The sequence below is a fragment of the Lathyrus oleraceus genome, chromosome 4, assembly GCF_024323335.1.
Source record: "Lathyrus oleraceus cultivar Zhongwan6 chromosome 4, CAAS_Psat_ZW6_1.0, whole genome shotgun sequence".
In the NCBI taxonomy this organism is placed as follows: Eukaryota; Viridiplantae; Streptophyta; class Magnoliopsida; order Fabales; family Fabaceae; genus Lathyrus; species Lathyrus oleraceus.
Genome location: NC_066582.1, coordinates 494,669 through 509,996, shown reverse-complemented (window position 1 = coordinate 509,996; position 15,328 = coordinate 494,669). Strand labels below are relative to the sequence as shown.

Below are 15,328 nucleotides of genomic sequence, written 5' to 3'. Positions count from 1 at the left end.
CACGAGTTGGGAACTTGGGATCCTCTAGTACAGTATTGAAACTATTAGGTCATCTATCTATTCATGATGTTTACAATATATATTCCTCCCTCTGTCTCTCCAGATTCCAGTGAGGCACAAGGCATTTGCATACTACCTAAAAACCATACTTACAAATTTCTCAATCAATGGTGACTCCACAATTCAAACCATAACACATAAAGCACTCGTGATAAATGTGCATTGATATAATTGCTGATAATCACATTGGATACAAAACAATAACATCTGTAAGATGAAAAAAAAGTCAGGGAGACACTATCATCTCACCCAACACTGACTCCGCATACCCATTAAGGGAATAAAATTGGACGCATATTGCCTATGGCCTTCAGATGACTGTGATAACAATACTTATCTACAAATCTATAACATTCCAACTAAATCACTTGAAAAAGGATGTGGAACAGTTGTTATAAGCAGAAAAAACTGAATGCGCCCATCCTCGGAGAATGCATAATTGTGGTTAAAATCATATGTAGCTTTATCTAATATCTTGAACTAGATTGTGGAGGAGCCGGAGGCAACCGATTTGGTGTCCGTCTGCCAGAATTTGATCCTGAGATTGTATCACCATTTTGGGATGGATCACTGTAGCGTCTACTGTGACCACCAGAACCATACCTAGATAACGAGTCACTTGAACCATTGGCAGCAGCATCAAATGCAGATCTCCAATCATCGCCCGATGATGGTCCAGAGCTTCGTGGGCTGCTTTCTGTATTAATTTGTTTGTCAAAAACAAATGAAAAATAATATAAATAAGTAACAGCCTATAGACTCAACTGATGATACATAATAAGATCGCAACCAACGTACTAAATATATTCAATCACTTTTATGTTCCTAAATAATGAAAGTGAAATTTATAAACCATCATCGTCATCTTTTTTCTTGATAAATTACAGAACTTAAAGTTCTTCCCAAACAAATAACATGCCATATAAGCTTTCATGTGTAAAACAGTATGTTAGAAAAATCATCATATTCTTTCTTGATAAATTACAGAACTTCAACTTCTTCCCAAATAAATAACATGCCATCTAAGCTTTCATGTGTAAAACGATATGCTAGGAAATTCCAAGAATGAACCTCAAGCAAATTTGTAGATACCTGCTGCATTCCCTCTATCAGACCAATTGGATGCGGCAGCCGCTCTGTTGTCATGGACACCTAGCTGCCTAGTAAGTTTCGAAAGAAGGGAAGACTGTTTTTGAGCACGCTCCCTTCTACGCTTGACATTTTGATCCTCCTGAAGCAGTTCCTCAATTCGAGCCGAGCTTACAGCGCTGCCAAACACAGCACGAAAAAGAAATAAAAAAATGCACAATCAAATGTTTCATTGCTAAAGAACAATTGTAAACAAATGAAATCTTTAAGATAAATTGAATATCTCAGATGAAGTATTATTATTTTTGGGAAATAAAAATAAATTTATAAGACAGAAAAAAGGGAGAGTACAACTACGGAAGGGATAAGTTCAAAAACAAGAAATCCTAATTAACAGAAAAATATAGATAAAAGAAGGAAATTGCAACAAAACTAAATTAAATTAAATACTGCAAACCTACCCAATCTGTCTACATAACATAAATGGGAACTCCATTGGGATAACCATGAGCAAAAACATCATACAGATGCACCAAATTTATGATCTACATTCCAAATCAAGTATAGGGTTCACAAGAAACATCCTTAAAGATGCAAAATATCGCCCCGGCCAAATAAACTTAGCAACTGCACAAACTACTCACTTAGCTTCCTTGTATCTAACCGAAGTCTCTTAACACTCTACCGAACAAAAAAAATGCACCAGAGCATTCACACTATGATCATGTATGTATATGTGATTCGGTATCACATTATGGTTGCATGAACTTTAATGTTTTGATGAGTTAACGGAGGGAATGTGTGAAGCATGTCAGTACATCAAATAGTAATTCACTTGAAAGTCATCAGACAATAAGGCAAAAAGAGACAGCACTAACCTGATAGAACTGTATAACTGATTAAGCATGTCTTCTTTAGCTTTCTCGACTTGGCAAAGAACAACTGCCTGCTCACCCAAAACTAACTGATCTCACAAACAGAAACAAATCTGAACAGAAGAATTATGGAAGTCAATAAAGTTAACTCACTTTTGGAACATTGGCAGCAAGGCTGTTGAGAACAGCTTCAACATAACCACGCACTTCTTGAGACATCCATCTCAGCTCTTCTTCTGGATCAGCAGGTTTTCTAGCCATAGTATCCTAAAATATTTAGCAGCATGAATAAATTGTTATGGAAATTGGTTCATGGTTGTAACTTTTGAAAAACTAAACGCAATAGGTAAAAGATTCTATTCTATGTTCAAAGACATCACAATTCATTTCAATGTAAGTATCTTCATCATAAGGAGGCAGTCACGTGAAAAGGGCACTCAACAAATGAATCCCAAACAATCAAAGAAATATGTGTCAATCGTTGACAGGGGACGGAAACAAAATTCACATGTACAATTGGCTACTGTTAAATGAATTGCATAAAAGAGAACAAACACGTAAAATAATTACTTACAAGGGAACCATCAGAAAGACTCTGTCGCATGGGAAAACTAGGTTCACCAATTGCTTGGCCCCCTTTAGCATGTGCAACATTTCTCAGCTTGTTGATCCACTCAACCTTATCTGCCATGCTCTCAGCCTTCAACAAAACTGTACTTTCAGCTGCAAAATGCAAGTTTCAACATTGATACATGCCAAACATTCTTTATATATGCTTATGGATTTGAGAGAGGTAGGAGAAGGCATGCACAAATTAGAATTCAAGTGACTACCTTTCATAACAGTCTTATAGGGGATCTTGCTTGTTATCTTGAAAACAAGGTTAGATGCCTTTCCAGAATCCGGTCCATTCGACTTCTTATCCTTGGAACTCTTTGTAGGGGCTTCACCCTCATCAGACATGTCATCAATATTGCATTCCTGATTAGACAATAGTCATTATTCCAATCAACTTCCAAGTTCCAAACCTTCAAATAAGCATTATGTCTGAACCTTGATTATATGCCTCTACAAATATGAAGCCTAAAATATATATGAAACCTATCCTCACGTGAGTCAATATTCATAAAAGGACCAAATCACCACATAATACAATACAAAGACATTTTTTAACTGATTACGCTGTGTGGTTATTTGACTCTTGTTATATTCAATGGCAGAAAGCGATGTGTAGCAGCTGACCCCAAAACACTATAGCAGTATAACTAATAGTTGTATGACCGTTAAATTGAAGATTAGGGAAATAAGACAGTAATTTATACCATAGTGCCATACAAATAAAAGCTAAAAAGTCGAATAGACAAAATTAAAGACATTTTTATAACTAATAATGAAAGCTCATTAAATTTCAATCCCAACATAAGCAAATACATTTTAGGGTGAAACAGCCAAAAAGTCTAAAAAAACATAGGGAACGGCTATAAGTTGAAGGAACATCACAGCAGCGGTTGCTACAACCGCTTGACTGCTGCAGCCACAACTAAAAAATGCAAAGTAACATAACATGGTTTTGCGTGGCACCTAGAGGTCACCACGCTATGCAATGCTGCTATTGACTACCAAGGCTCTTGATTCTCTCAAAAACAGTAGATGTTAAAGCTCATGAGCATTCTAGCATTAATTCAAGAAATTCATACCTCTAATGTAATTACTCCTCGGAAATGTCTCTCTTCTTGTTTTTTGGTATATCCGAGCTGGCAAAAAAACAGCCAAACCATCAAATTTTAGAAAGCATTAATCGTTGGCCACCCACCAAATCAGTCCAAGTGATATAGTGTCTAGAAATTAGAAAAAGTAATTCAATGCCTGAGTTTATTGTGTGGGCAACTATACTCAAGGGAATGTACTTTGAAATATGATGGTCAATGCAGCTTGCCTTAATCCATGCAACAAATTTAGTAAAATATTCAAAATTCCTGTCCTTCGAGATTTCACGTTTATAAAAAAAATTAACTTAAAACAGGTTAAAGACCCCTATTAGATAAATTAAATTAATCACAAGATTTCATTTGAAATCTTAAGCTTTAGTAACATGGGAGTAAAGCCCCTATTAGCAATTGGGTAAGAGCATAATCCTTGTCACCCTGATTCTCCTTAATTAAAATGTTGAATTTCAAAACACAAGATAAAGAGTAGATTCATTTATTGTCCATGCTTCAAGTTCAAATACAAAATCTGTTGTATATAAATATTCATCCATAGTCTAATAGTCTAAAACCATATACAATAATACAATATCAATCTCAACCCCGAATTCAACCGCAATAAAAAATTGAATATGATAAATTTACTAACCTTGCCACTCTTTTCGTTTAGAACAAACCACCGTTTACTCCAACCACCTTTGCCACTATTTTTCAACAGATATCCTGCATTTAGTTATAGACGTTACAGAAATTAAATCAAAATACTAAACTTGAGAATTAAAAAAATATGACTCCTTAATTTAAAATGGATACGATAGAAGAAAAAACAAAAGGTGGGCCAAGAAAGAAAGGGAATGTATAGAAACAGTCAACTAGAAGAATTTACACACACACACATACACATGGAGACGGAGACGGAGAGAATGATTTTGGGCATCTGAAAACAAAATTGTATTGATTGATTTATCTAGTGTAAAATCGTAGTAATTATACATTGAATGAGATCAAAAAATTATAACTACTTCTAACCAAGCTTAACTGCCATAACAGAAAGTCAGTTAAGCTTTCCATTTTACATGATGGGGATACTAGAAAGTAAACTCTAATAGACTGTATTCTGTCAAGACTTAATTGGAAGATACATAGCAAAGGAATCCTATTTTTTGTCTGTATGTGTTAAGAGTCCCACATCGGACAATATATGGCATGAATATGCCTTTATAAGTGGGGGCAATCGTCACCTTACAAGCTTATTTTGTAGGGTTGAGTTAGGCCCAATCACATTTCTTAACATGGTATCATAGCTTTGTTTAAGATCCGGTGGGTCACCTACTATTAAGTTTCTGCTATCAGGTCGCCTACCATTTATTTCCACGCTCCAGATGTCCAGTCCTGGGCGTGAGGGGCGGTGTTAAGAGTTTATAAGTGGGGGCAATCCTCATCTTACAAGCTGGTTTTGTAGGGTTGAGTTAGGCCCAACCACATTTCTTAACAGTATGCATCAAAAATTTAGTGACTAAACTATCAGCCATTACTCAGACGTGCCAAGCAATATTTAGAAATATTTGCAAGAGGTATTAGATATGGATGACTCGAGCAAATTAATGTAACTGTTTTGAAAAAGTCGAATACAGAAGCTCCAGATCTAGATAAGAAAATTGATATTAATAAAATATGAAAAGGAAGCCACTTTGGAAAAAATTTATGATTGCAGGAGGTACTTGATAAGGATGACTCAAGCAAATGAATGTGTAATTGTTTTGAACAAGGCGGACACTGAAGCTCCAGATAGGAAAATTGATAATGTTAAGAATGTGTGGTTGGGCCTAACTCAACCCTATAAAACCGGTTGATAGAGTGAGGATTGTCCCCATTTATAAACTCATGTTCAGGCCATATATTGTCCGATGTGGGACTCTTAACACACCCCCTCACGCCCAGGACTGGACTTCTGGAGCGTGGAAATAAATGGTGGGTGGCCCGATAGCGGAAACCATAGTAAGTGGCCCACCGGATCTTAAACGAGGCTCTGATACCATGTTAATAATGTGTGGTTTGGCCTAACTCAACCCTACAAAACCGGTTGATAGAGTGAGGATTGTCCCCATTTATAAACTCATGTTCAGGCCATATATTGTCCGATGTGGGACTCTTAACAGATAACAATAAAATATGAAAGGAAGCCACATACTTAATAATGGGACGCAGACTGAACTGAGATACCACAGTGAAATTAGACATAGAATACAAATTTTAGGATGAATGCCAAAAACCTGCTGTTATCTCCCCATCGGGCCCAGCAACCTTCAAGCCAGATGCCTCTTGCGTATCCTTGTCTTGCTGACTGGATTTCTCTTTCATTGATTTTAAGTTTCCTCCACTTTGTTGACCTGATTGAGGACTAGTTGCCTAGAAAAGGAAACCAAACAAGCATCTCATACATAAAAAGCCAAAATTTAAACATGTGTCGTATGTTTTACAAATTCAAGCCAGCAGTTTTTGAAGTAAATGGTCCCACACCCTATTTAGAATTGACTGTTCTGCATCAAGTGACTTTTTGGATGGTCGGTTCTTTAGCTCATCTTCTCGACGTTGCCTTTCCATTCTAATGAAATTAATTGACAGTGTTAAAGCATATTAAATTAACATATGTGCAGCATCAGTCGAACAGTTATAGATGTTATGTCAGTGAACATACGAACATACTAAATTATATGATCATGGCATTGACATAGATACAGAAACCAAACCTCATTTAGTCATAAATGTCCATTAGCCCAACAAAAAAGTAGAATTAAGAACTTATCAATCTATGCCCTTACAAATTAAGTGGAAGGACAAACTAATAGTTTCCCAAAAGCGTTTAAAAAGTCAACAGAAAAACTACTCAAATAATTTATTTTCAAATTGCTTGAAAATGGGTAACCAGTCCATGAGGTGTCAGCTTAACTTTAAAGTTTGACCTTGTAACATCAAGGGATGGAGTTGAATTCCCCACGAAGACAATTTTAAAATGATCATTAGTGTCATTTTAACTAATAAAAAATTTCGCCTTCCCTAATTTTTGTTTTTTAACAAAAAATGGATAATAAATAAACCATGACAAATACAAAAACTGAATTTGGAATAGTCAACAAATTTGTTTAAGATTTTGATAATAGTGTTGAGATTTTGTAAATATAGGAATAGCATATTCTCTTGTAATTAATATTGTTGATTGTATATTGATTTATTCCTGAGTCTATATGATAGAACTCCGTTATTAATATTGCTGATTGTATATTGGTTTATTCCTGAGTTTATATGATAGAACTCCGTGATGTAGTTGAGACATACGGTTTCACCAAATGCCTCTTGTTTTCTCTCATTCAATATGGTATCTATAGTCTTTTCAGATGCAATCCTAAACCGCATTCCCCGGTCGACCCATTGTCTTCTAGTGAGGAAAAATAATCGGCAAGCTATGTTCCAATTACAGTTTGCCCTTTTCCGCTTCCCTGCTTTCTTTGACAAACACTGTTCATTTTGCTCTGTTCACGTCGTGCAAGGGTGGAGCTGTTTCATCATGCAATTAAAAAAACTCGTCGTGTATCACTTCTTTTCTTCTGGTTTTAGTATTATGACAGGTTCTAATTCTCGACGATGACCTTCCACCTCGTCGTGTATCACTTTTTCTGGTCATAGTCATTTTCTTGACCGAGTCAATAAACGAGCCCTTTTTGCTTTAGTTCACTATGATGTTTGGGGGCCTTCCCGTACTATCTCCACTTTAGAGTCCAAGTATTTATCTTTATTGATGATTTTTCCCGTTGCAAGTGGTTATTTTTAATGAAAAATAAATCTAAATTATTCTCTAGTTTTGAGCAATATTATCATGAAATTAAAACTCAATTTGGCGTTTCTATTTGATCTTTGGGTAGTAATAATGTCAGAGAATATTTGTCCCACCAATTTCAAAAAATTTATGGCCTTTAATGGTATTCTTCACCAAACTTGTGCCCATACACCTCAACAAAAAAGGGTAGCGAAGCACAAAAAATCGGAATCTCGTTGAAACCACTCTAACCCATCACCTTCATGGTAACATTCCATCCTTTTTTTCCTAATGCTCATTTACACTCACTTCCCCCTATGTGTCTTAGGGTCCCCATGTTTTGTCCACAATCTCTTCCCAATCTTGACCCCCCTATGTGTCGAAACCCGTCCCCTCGTTATATTACTTTGAGTTATCATCGTCTTTCTTCTTTGTATTACACTTGCTTTTCTTCTATGTCTAGGTGAAGCTTTATCCCACCCAGAGGAGGCAAGCAACGTTGAAAAGATGTGTGTACTTCAAAGCACCAAGCACCTGATAACAGATTCCTCTACCTTTTTTGGAAAGTCTATAGTAAATTGTTGTTGACTTTATGCGGGGAAAGAGAGAGAGAGAGACCAAAGGTATCCCCCTCACAAAGGATTTCTTTTTATGTGCAACGATCAAATTCAGAAAATGAATCCATACTATTTTCCCTATTTATTTAACTAAGCCTCCTCTAACTATTCATTTGACCTAACTAATTCATACAACTTAACTCCCCTTTATTGTTTATCCTAACAATGCACATTATTATGTTTAGGAAGAAATTTTATTCATCTCACTTCTAAAAGAGAAAAGGCTAGCTGGAAAAATTGGGGACAGCTAATAATCAATGCATACACTCGGTAAGATTTCAATCAGGTAAGCTCACACAACAAAGCTACTTCAGAAATTAAATATTAAGAATCCCATACATTTACTTATTCATTACCATTAAAATATATAATTATAAGAGTCCCTAGTGGTTCTAGAAGTCATATACCAATATCATATAAATGGTAGTGATTCTAATGAGTTTCTAATTCAACCTCAGGCTCGGGTAAGACTCCCATAAATGGCATTAAGATTCCAAAATTCATAAATAAAGATGCAACAAGAGTCATGTGTTAAACATACCGCCTCTGCACTAGACGAATAAAATGTTGGGGTGGAACAAATGCACGTTCCATATCAACTAGTGCAACCACCATTTTCTTGGATTCATTTTTAAAGGACTCCAGGGCAGAACTTGCAATTGCCACAATCTGAAATTGCAACAAATGAGCTAAATAATTTCTATAAACAGGCCAAGTTAAATATAAATTACGGCAGTTACCTCTCTCTTGAATGGAGGATATCTTCCAAGACCAGGTGTAGCATTTGCAGCAGCAGAAACTAGATCCGCGAGCACACGATGTACCTAATTTGGTAGTTGTCAAAACAATTTCTGATAGTACACTGGTTTTTATTTGCGGGTTCTATCAATTTCTTACAAGGAAGTGCCACTTCCTATCCGTATCCGAAATATATTGTGCTATCCATTTGTGGCTCAAAAACCTTAGTATCTATTGAAACAAAACAAACAACACATTTAGAATCATACCTCATCGACACACAGGCGTGATGGCTCCTTTGCCAGTTCAAGAACACCTTTTATTAAGGACCTCAGACCTTTCTCTGGAGAGATAAGATAAGGTTGATATCCATCTGCTTCTAGGACAATCTGACATAAGCCAAAACAGAAATATAAGAAACAATCATCTCAAGAGAATGTGATGAAATTAAATTCTACCAAAACAATATGACAAACTTTAATGAAGAAGAATTACCCTCTTGACATTGTTTATGTCAAAGTGTTTGTCAATAGGAAGTTGCTTGATCCTGTTAGGAAAATTTCCTTCAAAACTGGCAACTACTTTCCAACCATTACCCTGCAAGGGAACAGAGAGAGAAAATTAGATCAACAAAAAAATAGTATTCTTGTGCTATACAGTGGTCTAGTGACTAGTCCCCTTCCCAACTTCTTTATTTGAAATACAAGGGAAAATAGATCATAACAAACAAAGGACCAGCCTAGTATCAGTTTGATGAGTTCAAACATTTGAATCATTTCCAGTGCCAGTTTGATGATAACACATACTTATGTTATTCCATTGTGGCTTTGTTGTGGATTTTTATATTCAGCATTTTCAACGGAATTGATAAAAACCAATTAATATAGAAGAAGGAAATAGGGAAAATCCCTTTGGTAACAGAATAATATTAATAATATTGAAAAACTTGGAGAGTCTACACCTCCCTAATGCCAATCCCAAGATACCCTCTCTCAATCACCCTTTCTATTTATAGGCAACATCTTTCATTCTCCTAATTAATTAATTAATTAATTAATTAATTAATTCCTATTCAAACTGTAGTTACACATATGACAGTTATTTTTAATAAAAACTGCCTACAAATAATAAAACTCCCTACTAATATTTACTAACAATCCTAATTAAGGGCCTATATCTAGCAGAATGCTGGGTGCATCATAGGTACCTGGAACAGTTCTTGATGATTAGCTATTAGCTTTGGTGATTTTGGTAGAAATAAAGAGGTTAAAATTTGTGAAACAATGTGAAACATATGATACAGTTTGGTGTATTAAGTTGAAGCAGAGCTCTTGTATTTTGAAGGAGGACTCTTTGGCACACCACTTGATTAGGGATAAGAGTAGGTGTTTGTTTTCTATTATACTCCCTCCCTCCGTTTTAAAATGATTGCTTTTGAGGTTTTTGCACACAAATTAAGAAATGCAATAATATTGTCATAAGACATGGCACTTTTATTAAATTAGTCTTATTAATGTGTTGGAAATAGTGCGCAGAGTACTAATTAAAAAACACAATTGGAAAAATAGCAATCATTTCTACATTAAAAAGTGAGAATGACATTCATTTTGAAAAAAAAAAATTCTCTAAAACGACAGTCATTTTGAAACGAGGGAGTATTAATTTGCTTTCGAAGATTATGCATCCTCCTTTAACTTTGCAATCCCTTCCTTTAGTCTAAATAAATTTCTTTTAATGAAGAACGTCTAAATAAATTTCCTTTAATGAAGAAAAGGTGTAGCAAAAAATCAGTTTTTAGTTGTTCAATCCCCTTTAATGCTTAATCATCTCTGGCTCATAGAGGATATTCCTCATCAAAGATTTTTGTTAGAAATTTCAGAATATTTAATAGGGTATCATTATTTCTTAGAATACATAAATTATCCAGGATGATCTCATAGTATTGGTTTTCATATTTAAATATATGTCCTTATTTAATTTAATTACGACAATGAGTCTTCCCAAGTATAACTAGATCTTAGCGATTTGTTACATATTCATCACATCATTGTACACGAGGATATTATCTATACTCTCTTCCTCCTTTACTCCTAAATTTACTTTCCAACATTTACTACAAACTTTTAAGCAAATAAATTTGTTTATGGAGGGAGGAAAAAACGCGTCGATTGAACAAATTATGCTAGTTTCATATCCAATAAAAAAACCTTGTGAAATAGCTTTTGGTTAGCACACAAGTTAATAATATCATTCCATCTAGAGGTGTTCATGGGTGCGGATCGATCCACGAACCCACTGATCCAAACCAAATCAACCCATAAATTAATCGAACTTGTTCATTTACGGGTATACCCAATTCAATCCATAATAACCCGTATAGTTTTGATTTGGATATCGGATTTGTGTTTTGCAAACCGCGGACCTGTTGGCCCAACCCATTTATATGGATTTAGTAATTTCTTATTATTTGTATTATTATTTTAAATAAAACATAAAATTAAGATCTCATTAATAATCATAATTTTTACAAATATGTTTTATTCTGCGCTAATAATACTATTAGACCAATGAATTTACACCACTCTAAGATTAAATATTGTTTTTTATTTTCTTTTGTATAATTTTCAACTTATGTATTGTATAGAAATAACGTGTCTTGTTGAATTTTATATCATTATCAAATGTCATGTCATGTTGATAAATTTTATTAGATATTATATGACATGTTTCATCGAATTTGAGTGTTATAAATGAATATGATTGTATTGCATTGTGTTACATTTTTTTAAAATTGACAAAAAGAATCATAAAAAAAAATATTTATTTGAAACACAACCCAAACCCAATCCATAAATGAACGGGTCGGGTCGGGTCAGTTTTAACAATGAAATTGCGGGTTTGATGGCGAACCCAACCCATTGAAGTTTGAACGGGTTGGGTAACGGGCTAGGCTAAACCCGGTCCAACCCAACCCATGTACACCCATCCAAAAAGAGTGATAATGATAAGAAATTATCCTTGAAAAGTCTTGCTTTAATCTATAATTAAATTAAATGGACCAATTCATGGCGTAGATTGCATGGTGCCAAAATCTACACAACCTTGCTGCTAGACTGTGTAAAAATAAATAAATAAAACCACTGACCTCGCCCCCAGTGAGATGTTGAAGAAACTTTTCCTCAAATTCACGACATAACTCCAAGCCTAGAGCTCTTGTACCTTCAGAAGTACTAGCCATTTGTTCACCGAGCTTCACTAAGTCGTCCTGAACAACTTGAGACTTTCCCTGAAGGCTGCAGCAGTTTAAATGAAGGGTTATCATGGATTGTAAGATCATTTAAACTCCCAAACGCAGACAAAAACCAGGCTAGCTTCTCTTTTATAGCAGACATTAAGTGTGAACATTAAGACAGGGAACATGTACAAGATATGAAAAACCAATTCACTTTGATGTTGGCAATGTTTTCCTGCGAGATCATGAGTGGAGAAGGAGCAAGTGGAACCCTCGACAACAAACAATGAGAAATAGTAAGCTAGCCAAAAATAAATACCCAGTGAGGAGTGTTGGAAGCCGCAGCTTCATACGATTGCGGATCTGTGCAGCAAGAGACTCAACCAAAGCAATTCTACCAAGCTTGCTTTGAGGGGCTCCAGTCAGTATTGATTTCAAACTTTCAGTTTCAGCTCGCCAAGCAGTTTCCAACGAGCTCTCAGGTGCACCACTCCCAGACTGTGCAGAGGCTAAAGAAACAGACTGGCCTATCAAAGCAACCCACGGGATATCAGATGTTTTTGGAGGTCCCTGGTCCAATAGGAGTGCCTGCACAGCTGCAAGGGCTTTCGGTTCTGCGGCTGCCTGGTCAATTTTACTGATAACACCGACTGTTCTGGTGGCTATAGTTGAAAGGAACATTACAAAAAAGTTAAATAAACAGGCACTATATGGAACATATAAAAGGGATTTCTTAAGTTAGATGTTTAATAGTGTCAAGGACCATGCACCCAAAAGCTATAAGTTTTTTTGGTGAAAGACCGAGAATGGCCTCATATCCTAACACAACTTTATGCAACTCCCTTTCAGTTTTAAGTCTAGAAACTGCATACTCACTCTTTTTGCGCAGAAACTCAACTTTATTTACAGAAGATAAAAGCTTACATTCTGCATCGTATTCTTTTGCTACTCTAAGGGCTCGTGATGATGAAATTTCTGGTGCCTGAGCTGCGGGAACTACAACCAGCAAAATAGCATCGTTGTGCTCAACATATTGACTGATCTAAAATGATAAAAAAAAAAAAAATTAAAAGAAGAAATCAAAGTTCTGTAGAAGAAAGTAGACAAAAAATAACTGTAGATATAAGAAAAAGTTAAAATCCAACACATCATCCACCACCAATAGAGCATGGAGGTGGTACTATTATAAGTTTATAACTAACTGGCCACAACATACTGGATACTTAAAAAGTTATGAGATGATATCGCATTCGTACTCACCATTTTGTCATCCACTATCCGCTGGTCCAATCCAGGCAAATCAATCAACTTCAACGGAGGTGCTGCAGAATTTTAGAATGGAATAAAATAAATAAGTGTGATGATGCAAATGCAAACATGCATTTATGCTGCATGTCGAACCCTATTCACCGATACGGATAAAGGAAGGAGGGAAACGCATACACATTAATGTAATAAAGGACTCACCGGTACCAGTACGGAGTTTTAGACTTATTTCTTCACCTTTCTTGCTAGAGGAACCTTTGCTGAGTCTTTCCTGTAGAGAATGTCGAAGGGCACCTAGAAGCAGAAATGGGAAGTGTAAATAGTATTTACAAATAGAAATTGATTCATGTCATAGAAATTCGACAAAGTTTTACATTGCCTAACACAACCCTCTACTTTTATCCGGACTTGGGGCCGGCTATGCATATAAATGGTAACATAGGCAGGAATTATTAAATAGAAATAGAAATATAAAAAAGAGGTGAAGGTGGCTGTTTCTTACTTGCAGAAACCTGCTGAGATTTATTATCGATTTGGAGGATGATAGAGGTGGCGGATAAAGAAGTGTCTCTATTCAATTCAAGGCTAATGGGAGCTCTGGTAGCACCATTTTCACCGGTAGGCTGCAATAAAGTTAGTTAGTTAGTTAGTGGATAACGGAAATAATGAATTAAAGCATGAAATAGAAAGATAAAAATGGAAATACCAAAACGGGATGTCCAATGAGGCTATTCAATGCAGCAGATTTTCCAGCACCCTGATCCATCACCATCACAATTGCATTCATTCATTCATTGGTTCAGAACAATTGCATTTTGCAATAACAAGAATGTAGATCAAATAAAAGGAACTTACGACATTGCCGAGACCAACGACGTTGAGGAAGGTGGAAGTGCGTCTGGATTCTTCGACATCTTCGTCGGCGAGGAGAGCGGAAGCTTGGCGCATAGATTCGGAGAGCTGAACCAATTCGTCGATAGCCTCCATCGGATCTGAAGTTAGGTTTCCGGCAACAGATTTGATTTCAATGCAACAAAACGGTTGGTTCGTTCACACGTCGTGATTATAACCAACTGCAACTGTTAATTGCTTAATAATTGCTTCTGCTATGCTTAACCCTCCTACTCTCTCTTTTCCAATTTTAATGACTTTTCGCTTCCACTTTTCTTCTTACCACTTACGTCCTTCTATTTCGCGCTTTCTATCTTTCTCACCGCTACCATTCTCACTTATCACAATATTATGTTTATTATTACTCCATGCATCTCTTAACTTATTTCATTTCATATCTTTTATTAAGAAAATTACTATTAATTCTACTATTTTAACAATAAAATGTTTTTTAATTATTAAAATATATTTATGATTTGTTCGGCAATTAGTATAAGTAATGCGCAAGGCGATTTATAAGATAGTCTCACGCTTTTTTATAATTAAGATATGTTAAAAGGGATATCCATGCATATATTTTACAATTAATTTATAATTAAATAGGATATTTAAAAAAGTTCACGACTTAATCGAAGGTAACTTCACCGAACTCTCAAAAGTTTGAGATAGCTACGTATATTTTACAAATGTCATGTGTGTGAAGTGTTTTCAATGAATAGTAAATAAATTATTGTCCATTGTCTATCTATAATCTCTCGTAATTATATCAATCTCAGATATTTTTGGATGTCATGGGATCTTAGGTGAGTCTATATATGATATCTTTCACTAAATTGTTTTAAATATGGATGTGTTGTTAATCGTTTTTTCTAAATAAGTGAATGTATAAGCATAAACTAATAAAATTATAGTTGGAATTATCTTTTATTTTGATGTTCGGTTTAAATTTGATTTTTGTGTGTAATTTTGTTGATTTGATTATTCAAGTATACTTGTACCTTTGAGCTACCCTTACATTCAATAAACTAGTTTTGGATCCA

General features: G+C 35.3%; 1 protein-coding gene across 1 annotated transcript; it reads right to left on the bottom strand.

The window, feature by feature from the left end:
• Positions 1 to 206: 206 nt before the first annotated feature.
• LOC127138240 (dynamin-2A) lies at positions 207 to 14,644 on the bottom strand. The gene is made up of 22 exons (XM_051064645.1): positions 14,253 to 14,644; positions 14,104 to 14,154; positions 13,900 to 14,020; positions 13,599 to 13,691; positions 13,392 to 13,453; positions 13,056 to 13,173; positions 12,451 to 12,793; positions 12,045 to 12,192; positions 9,395 to 9,496; positions 9,169 to 9,288; positions 8,902 to 8,985; positions 8,703 to 8,830; positions 6,251 to 6,335; positions 6,004 to 6,139; positions 4,380 to 4,453; positions 3,722 to 3,778; positions 2,858 to 3,005; positions 2,599 to 2,747; positions 2,178 to 2,291; positions 2,028 to 2,095; positions 1,153 to 1,328; positions 207 to 757 (listed from the first exon to the last, which is right to left on the bottom strand). Exons 1-22 carry the CDS (start codon positions 14,382 to 14,384, stop codon positions 528 to 530), a joined length of 2,739 nt encoding a protein of 912 aa, XP_050920602.1. The 5' UTR covers positions 14,385 to 14,644; the 3' UTR covers positions 207 to 527.
• Positions 14,645 to 15,328: the final 684 nt, after the last annotated feature.

What these genes read in the sequence shown, in the direction of transcription:
- LOC127138240 (XM_051064645.1), bottom strand. Translation starts at nt 14,384, where the DNA reads ATGGAGGCTATCGACGAATTGGTTCAGCTCTCCGAATCTATGCGCCAA. An exon ending in AACAGTCAATTCTAAATAGG is followed by an intron (nt 6,140 to 6,250) that starts GTGTGGGACCAT and finishes TTCCTTTTCTAG; the next exon opens with GCAACTAGTCCTCAATCAGG. An exon ending in TAAACGAAAAGAGTGGCAAG is followed by an intron (nt 3,779 to 4,379) that starts GTTAGTAAATTT and finishes TTTTTTTGCCAG; the next exon opens with CTCGGATATACCAAAAAACA.